The sequence below is a fragment of the Eumetopias jubatus genome, unplaced genomic scaffold (assembly GCF_037043125.1).
Source record: "Eumetopias jubatus isolate StellerSeaLion01/CBP00866 unplaced genomic scaffold, mEumJub1_p1.0 scaffold_15, whole genome shotgun sequence".
NCBI lineage: Eukaryota > Metazoa > Chordata > Mammalia > Carnivora > Otariidae > Eumetopias > Eumetopias jubatus.
In genome coordinates this window covers 77,186,300-77,194,845 of record NW_028274821.1, presented here as the reverse complement: position 1 = coordinate 77,194,845, position 8,546 = coordinate 77,186,300, and the positions used below count along the sequence as shown (strand labels likewise).

General features: G+C 46.8%; 1 protein-coding gene across 1 annotated transcript in view; it reads right to left on the bottom strand.

Annotated features, from left to right (window-relative positions):
* Nucleotides 1-392: 392 nt before the first annotated feature.
* Nucleotides 393-8,546, bottom strand: part of PAPPA (pappalysin 1) — a 232,022-nt gene continuing 223,868 nt past the window's right edge. The window contains exon 22 of the mRNA XM_028107916.2: nucleotides 393-500. Coding sequence (XP_027963717.2) covers nucleotides 393-500 — 108 coding nt within the window. The remainder of the gene's footprint in view (nucleotides 501-8,546) is intronic.

Genomic DNA, 8,546 nt, shown 5'->3' with positions numbered 1-8,546 from the left:
CAGTCTCCCAAACTGTCCTCACGCAGATGTTTGTTTGGGTGTGTATGCATGCATGTGTACTAACCACATATGTGCACACTCCTAAATATAGAACATGTTTCTTGTTGTGGTTGTGTGACAAATGAGAATTTTAGGCTCTGGGACTGCACACTCATCTTTGCAATCCATCTAAGACTTTGGGATGGGATTCCATTTCATCATCCAGCGTGGTGAGACTTGGCTCATGCGCCCCTACTGTAAGTCCTTCCTGGGTGAAATTAAAGGCAGACCGGTTGGGTGCTAAGGATCCCTGGTGTGGGGAGGCCATTCCGTTGAGCAGCTGACTGTGAAATCAATACCAAAGGGATGCGAGTCCTGGTGCTGGGAATTCTTTGTCAACTCCTTGTCCTTCCTTAGCCATGGCTGTATCCCCGGAGGTCCTTACGGCTGTGTTCTTGGGCCTGGGGGTCCCGACAAGCACAGTCACCTTGTAGGTCACAGGACATAGGGAAGGGGGTGACCTGCAGAGAGAGAGAAAGAAGAGGTGAGCCAGGTGGTTGGGTCTGATGCAGTAATTTTCAGAGAAGCAGTGCTGAGCAGGAGGACAATGACTGGATTGGGGGGTGGGTGTCGGCAGCAGATTCAAGTTTAAGTCCTTCCTCTGCTTCTTGCTAGCCATGTCATAACTTTTATCACAATCATTAGAATAGCAACTTTCATTTTTGAGGGCATTTATGATGGGTCAGGCTACTCTGTAAGATAAGTACTAGGACAATCACCCTTTTACAGACAGGGAAACTGAGGCTCTCTGAAAGGGGCAGGCATTTGCCCAAAGTAACAGATGACGGACATGGTATTTAAAATAGGCAAGCTACTTCTGAGCCTCAGGTGCCCAGCTGTACAACTGGTATCTACCAGCCCCACCTTGCCCTGGGAACTCTAACGGCTGAAGGAAATCATGGGTGAAAAGTGTAATGTACTGTACCAGAGCTGGTTGATAAGACTGGCACAATGGAATACTTAACTTATAGGGCCGTTGTGGTGGTCAAGTGAAAGAAAGTACATGAAAGTATCTTTTTTTTTAAAACTTTTTTTTTTAAGATTTTATTTATTTATTTGAGAGAGAGAGAATGAGAGATAGAGAGCATGAGAGGGAAGAGGGTCAGAGGGAGAAGCAGACTCCACGCTGAGCAGGGAGCCCGATGTGGGACTCGATCCTGGGACTCCAGGATCATGACCTGAGCCGAAGGCAGCCGCCCAACCAACTGAGCCACCCAGGCGCGTATCTTTTAAGACAGACATATGCTGGGAATTTTGATTTGGGGAGGCAGGGATGAAAACAACAAGAGCATGTCCCAGCAAGTTCAGACCGCTTTCCAGGGGGCCTGAGCTCTTGGTGGGGGACATTTCACACAGAGATTTTGCATAAGGTTTGGTTTGAAGGCTCTCAGGAGCAGATTTTGAATAAGAAAGGGTGAGAGGTATACAATGTGGTTATCCACATATATTATGAAAGCTGGGAAAAATTTTTAAACATGTTTTAAGTGGGGGAGGGGCGCCTGGGTTGCTCAGTCGGTTGAGCATCTGACTCTTGATTCCTGCTCAGGTCATGATCTCAGGATCCAGCCCCGAGCTGGGTGTGGGTCTGTTTGAGATTCTCCTTCTGCCTCTACCCCCTCTCAAGCATATGCACTCTCTCTAAGGAAAACAATCGTGGGGGAGAAGCCTGAATTTTGGTCCCCGTCCATCCCTTCATACGCTCTGTGACCTTGAGCTGGCTTTCCTTTCTAGAAACTGAAAGAGCAAATGTCTTCTTCATTCAGCAGATGATCTTTCCAAAGAGCACAGTGCAGTCCCTGCTTGAGCCCCAGCCTGAGCTAACGCAAGTGGATTTCAGATTGCACCTCATTGCATCATGATATTTGCATATAACTTTTCCCAGAGGGTCCCCATCTGCGCAGATGGATTTAATGACCTCATTCGCCTCCTGCCTAGGCAGGGTCTCCAAGTGCTCACACCGTCTCAGAGAACATCTTTGTCCTCCTAGCTTGTGGACTCATTCTCTGTATCAAACTCTTTTCTCTGCCTCTTGGCCTTCTGTCCTTCCTTTACTCCCTCCCTCTCAACCTCTCTCCCTCCTGCAATTTTGCAACGATTTAAAAAGGAAGATTGAAGTATAAGCCCCAGCTCTCTCACCTACTCCTGTGACCTTGAGCATGTGAGGACTTCTGTGAGCCTCAGTTAATTCATTCATTAAATGGGAATAATGAAAGCATATACCTCCTGAGGTTGTGATGAAGGATAAGGGAATAGACGAAAGCCATGTAATGCACAGTTCTTGGCATATGCTCCGCACATAGGTCAATCAAATGACAGATATCTATCTCCTCATCTCTCTCCCTCAGTGAGGCAGGAACCACGTCAGTCTTATTCATTCTTGTTTTCTCAGGGCCTGAGCCATCAAATGGAATGAATGTCTGTTCATTTCTCCATCTCTTACTGACCCTTTCATTATATTCATGACTAGCACAACTCCGTCTTTCTTTTCAACTTAAATTCATAAGGCGTTCCCAAGAACGGGAAGCATTCTCACAGATTGTCCTGCTTACAACTACTTTACTTCCTGGTCATCCTGCCTTTGTGGAGGCTGTGCCTTCTAATCTAGAGTATTCTTCTACAACCTCCGTATCTCTAAGAGAAGCAGAGAATGTTAGAATTGGAAGAGACAGAGAGGGAAATCTCCAAGGGGGGGCTCTGATGGCAGAGCCAAGTCCAAAGTTAATAACTGAGGTCAAGTGGGGAGAGTACCATTGTGGGAGCCAGGAGGCCTGGACTGGCATCCTTGCTTGACTCATAGTCACTAAACACTTTTGGGAAAATCTCTTCACTGTCCTGACCCTTCGTTTCTACATCTATAAAAGGGTGATTTTTAAAAACACTGTATTTCGTATGGTTGTGAAGATCAATCAAGAATACCCAGAAGCCCCAGCACGTGGTCTAACACTCAGGAGATGCTTGATGCTGAATACATATGTGCTGAATCAAATTTCCCACCAGCTCACATTTCACCATCTGTCATACCTTTGCTGCCTGTCGTCCCTCTCTCCTACCTCCCTGACTTCGGCAGCTTCTTTGTCCTCAACTCAACCCATTCCTTTATCTGCTCTCTTCTCCTGCCCACATTCTAACATTAAAATGATCCAGCTACCTCTAACGTCCTGTGCACAATTCTCTCCATCTCTGTGACCCATTAGAGGTAATTTCACATCTGATTTAGTGCTCATGCTTTCTGCTGCACCTCACATAGGCGAAAATTGAACAGACTTCTTAGAATAAGACCCAAAGTCCTTAACCATGAGATCAAGGCCTTGCATGATTTGATCACACACACTTCTTGGACCTCTCCTGGTCCCCTTCTCCTCACTTTCTGTGGCTTGTTTACTTCTTGGTTCCTCAAATACTCCAAGTGTTTTCCTACTTTTTTTTTTTTTTTTGCCCATAATCAAAACTTTTTTGAAAAACTGACACCAAAATAGATCACTGTTGTACACCTTACAAAAGTAAAACATAATTCTTTGGTAGATTAACTGGAATTACTGAACTGATAAGGCTTTCTGTGATAGAACACCCATTCAGGAGGTTGTGTGGATCATTAATGTTGCTTTCTTCTACATGAACACTCTTCTGTGAGTCTGGCCTTTCCTCTGTTGGCTGGCACAACACTTGAACAGCCTACACAGAGAACCCCCACCCGAGCAAGTCTCCAGCCATTAACGTTCCTCTGCCCTCGCTCCTCTTTCCTGGCTGGCTTTTCTTCCACTCTTTAGGTCTCATCTCAGGTGTCACCTCCTCCCTCATTGGTCTGACCAGAGATGGTACCATCACCTGTGTTCCATATCACAGCATCCTATGTAAGCCCTTCTTGTGCTGAAATGCTCTGAACTTGTATGCCAGCTCAGTCTGGGCAGGGAGCCTGTCTGTTGTTGACCTAGGTCTTTATATATCACACAACAGGCCCTCAGTGGACTCATGAATGGAGGAACAAATGAATGCATGAATATATACCCAGATCCAAGGCAGGGAGCCTCTGCTCTTGCCCTCACTTACTACGTGACTAGGTACAGGTTACTTCCTTTCTCTGGGCTTCAGTTTCCTTACCTGTACATTAAGATTCAATTTTAATGGTCTCTACCTTCCCATCTGTCTGAAAAGCCTTCTCAGTCTGAGAAAAAAAGCAGAAGGCCAAAGCCCTGGCCAGAAAGGATGTAGGAATTTAGACTTTCTCCCACAAACCCTGTCTTGCACATTCCCCTTTCTGCCATCCCCAGGTCCTTCAGCTTCTCCAAAGTCATCAGCTGGGAGGGCTCCACCACCACCAGTTAGCTTCTCTGGCCAGTCTGGCCACCGTGGCTAAGTGGGTGTGGTATGACCATTTTCTTCCTTCCCCAAGTCAACCACGGCAATTTCAACATTTTCCCAGAGAAACATGTCTGGAAACTGAGGGAAGGAACCCTGATCAGAATACAACAAAGTCTAGAAGGTTTGGTCTCAGGAGGCAGATCTGGAGCCTTCCTATCTTCACTGCATGCTTGTGCATGCAGCTGCATCTACTGAGCCCTTGCTAGGAATTTAGGAGGCAGACAAGCCTGGGTTCAGGTGTGGGCTCCACATAGGCACTGCTTGACTTTTGGCAAGTCCTTGGCACCCTGGGGACTTCATCTTAACCATCTGTAAGGCAAGGGTCCTCGGAAAGACCTCACCAGATTCTGGTGAGGAGTCAATGAAGTAATGTCTCCAAACCACCTCACGGAGATCCTAGTGCAGAGGAGATGTACAGCATCTTGTTTCCTCCGCCTCCCTGCCTCTGGCGTCTTAGCGAACTGCCTGTTCAGAGCCAGCCCTGGGGTCTCCTTTTGTCACAAGCTTCCTCCCTATTCAGGGGCCTACAAGTGGGAAAAGAAGGGTAGAGACTAGCAGCTCTAGCCACTTCCCAGGTGTTCCTCGGTCTGACTTGGAAGAGGCAGGTGCACAGCAGTGAACACCACTTTAACACACACACACACATACACACACACACACACTTCCTGAGGGCCTTCCACGTGCCGGGTAATTCCTATCTCCTGGCTAGTCCACTCTGCACAACCCTGTGAGGCTACTGTTGTTAGCAACCCATCTTGCAGATGAGAAAATAGAGGTTTCAGAACATTTAGAACAAAGCAAACTTGCCCCAGGCCTCATTACCCATCAGTAACTAGATGACATAGGATTTGAAAGTCCACTCCAAACACCGAGAGCTTTTCAGCCAGCAAGAATAAGAAGGCTCCTCCTTCACAACCTGGCCAGGCTGACTGCTTTCTTTTTTTTTAAACAGCCAATAGCCTTTTATCCCTTTATTATGTGCCTGGCTGAATTAACCCAGTGTGCATTATCTCACTCACTCTTCCCAGCAACCCTAATAAGGTAGCTATTGTTACTAGCCCCATTTTACATCTTAAGAGGAAACTAAGATGCACAGAGATAAGTCACTTGGCTGGCAGGTGGCCTGCGATCTGCATCCTTGTTTGTAACCACTCCTTGGTACTGAGCCCCCCGCCCCAGGAGGCAGGCAGAGCAGGAGTCAAGGTCCCCTTTTGAAAGAGGAAGAAACTGAGACACCGAAAAAAGGGCCACATCCTGGTAAAGTCAGCTCTGAGCCCAATTCCCAGATTCCCTGATTCCCCAAGCAGCTTCCTACCTTCTCCCACAGATGGCCTCCCAAGAAAACCTACCACCCACAGCACAAATGCTGTGGTGGCCAGTTTACATTTGGGATTCCCAGCACCGTGTGGCTAGGCTACCCCATAAATGGCTTGGCCACCCACTCTAGGATTCTGTCAATAAGCCCAGGTCAATGACTAAAGGCCAGGATTCTCTCCTTTTTTTCCTCTGGGCTGGAGATGGTGCTCAGGCACAGGGGTTTCTCCTCTGGGTGAGTTGCCCAGGATAACACCTCCATCTGTGTATGTGTGAGAGAGCTGCTCAGGAATGCAGCCCAGGCAAATGCACCACAAGGCCCTGGCTGCAGGTCCTCTGACGCTGGCAAGGGCGGTATTCTGACTCAGACTCAACAGGGAGGTCACAAGCAGAGTGTGCAGTGTGGGGAGCAAGACACATCCTATGCCAAATGTCAGAAAGCCTTACCTGTCCACCCGCCCACTGTGGGAGCTTGGGCAAGTCACTTAACCACTCTTGAGTCCCAAGGACTTCATCGTGTTGATAGAAAGATTTAATGAGATCCAGTAGACCAAGGTGTGATGTCAAGTACAAGGACTCCCTGTGAGCTCCTTGGAGGTAGGGTAGATACATGCCTGGCACAGGGCATGGAAGAGTCCATGAATACAGAGGCCTGTATTCCAATTTAAATGTGGAAACAGTGCTCATGTGGAGGGTAAGGTGGAGAAAAGGGAATGAGATTTGGGTTTGATTCCTTGCCCTGTTGGTGACTTAGTGTATGTCCTTAGGCAAATTACTTTCCTTTGGGGGGGCTTCAGTTTCTCTGTAAAACGGAGGTAATACCAGTCCTGCCCATTGAAAGTATTTTAGGTAAAGTATAAAATTCATGTACAGCACTTAGCATGGTACATGGCATGTAATATATGCTCAGTAAATGGTGATGGATGATGAGGGTGACAGTGAGATCAGTGATGTTGGTGTTGATGGTGGTCATGATGTTGACAGTGGTTATGAGGATGATAATTTGGGGGGATAGAAGGGTCTGATCCCTTTGTAGGATCAAACTGAGTGTCTAATTCAGCCACATGAAAAAGTCAAAGCTACACCTCAAATAGAGAAAAATTATAACACTCCAGAAGCCAGTGATTTTTGGGACAAGGAGGAATTAGTGTAGTCTGTTTAGTCATCTTCCTGTTGTCTTTTACTAATCTTCCAAGCTAAACATGTCTAGCCCCTCTTCCAGGAAGCCTTCTAGGATCCTCTAGACTAGTTCAGTGATTAGAATCATTGAACACTCCCACGCCGTGTGGATAAGATTCAGATTCTCTGGCTTGGTTTTAAAAGTCTGCTCAAGGCTCATTTTCTTCTTACTACTTACATCCCCTCTCATTCTGTGCTCTGGCCACACTCAGGGAATTGTGGTTTCCTTAATATGCTTCCTTATGTCTGGGCCTTTGCACAGACTGTGCCCTCTGCCAGAAACACTCTTTTCTCTCGCATCCTAATCTCTGGTCCTCCACCCCCTACTCCTTTTACCTAGCTAAGACCTACTATGCCTTTCATGCCTCACCTTTGGTGTTTCCTTCTCCAGAAAGCTTTGTTGACTCTCCTCACTGGCTCTGTCTCTGTCAGCACTTAATATACTCTAACTATGTGGCCACTAGTCCACAAGACATGAACTCAGCATGGTTGGGACCAGGTCCATCTTGCTCATGGCCTAGAACAGTATCTGTCCCATAGCAGGTGCTCAACAGTGGGGAACACTGGAACTATCGATACATCGCTGAACAAACAGATGCATGTTCTTGACTTCACGAAATTTTCATTTGATCAGCAAGATGAAATAATAAATACATTTTATAGCATGTGCCAAGGTGGTCAGGGTTATGAAAGAAAGAAAAGTGGAATCCAAAGCAAATAGGTGCGTGAGTGCCGGGGGTAATGTAAGGTGGGTGGTCAGGATGGAGCTCATTGAGAACCTGACACTTGGGCAAAGCCTTGGAGGAGGTGAGAGGGAGTGAATCATGTGGATGAATGGAGAAGAATGTTCTTGGCTAAGGGAGGAGCCAGTGACAAAGTCTGTAAGGTAGGGGGACACCTGGCTGGACAGCTGGAGTTAAGTGAGGGAAGGTTCTGATAGTAGGGGGTAAGGTCAGAGAAGTAATGGAGGTAGGCAGAGCACATAGGGCCTTATAGGTCATTGGGAGGCCTGGTTTTTACTCTGAGAAAAATGGGGAGACACTTTAAGGGCTTTGCATAGAGGTGTGATACCACAAGACTTGTTTTAGGAAGACCATTCAGTTTGCTAATTTGAAATTTAAGAGCCATTGATGGACATCACCAACTCTACAGCCCAATACCCAACCCTTCAGCATGGACCACCCAGCAGCATAGAAGGCTGCTGTCCATCTAAGGATTTTTAGAATGACTAGACTCCTTAGACCAATGGGCTATGTTTGGATATAATGTCCTTCCCTACAAAACCACGTTTTCACTTAGATTTAGCAAATAAATATTACAACCCTACACTTAATGTCATCAGTTAGGCATGCCGTCCTGTGCTGAGACGTTTCTGGGATTAATTTCTTCCTAATCTTTACTGGTCTCTGCCCCAAATAGCCTTCAGGTTCTCACCAATGGCCAATTCCCTCAGGAAGCCAGATGGAGAATCCTTAGCCATGAACATCATCCAAGTGTCAAGAAATAAAAACCAAAGGTGAGCCTGGCCTGCCCAGGGTCACAGAAGTAAGTCATAGAACTGGGACTACACCCCAACTTCCCAGACATCTTCCAGAATCAGTCTCTTAGCAGCCGTCTAAAACATGACCATAAGTAGTGTTTCAGGCCACCACGCC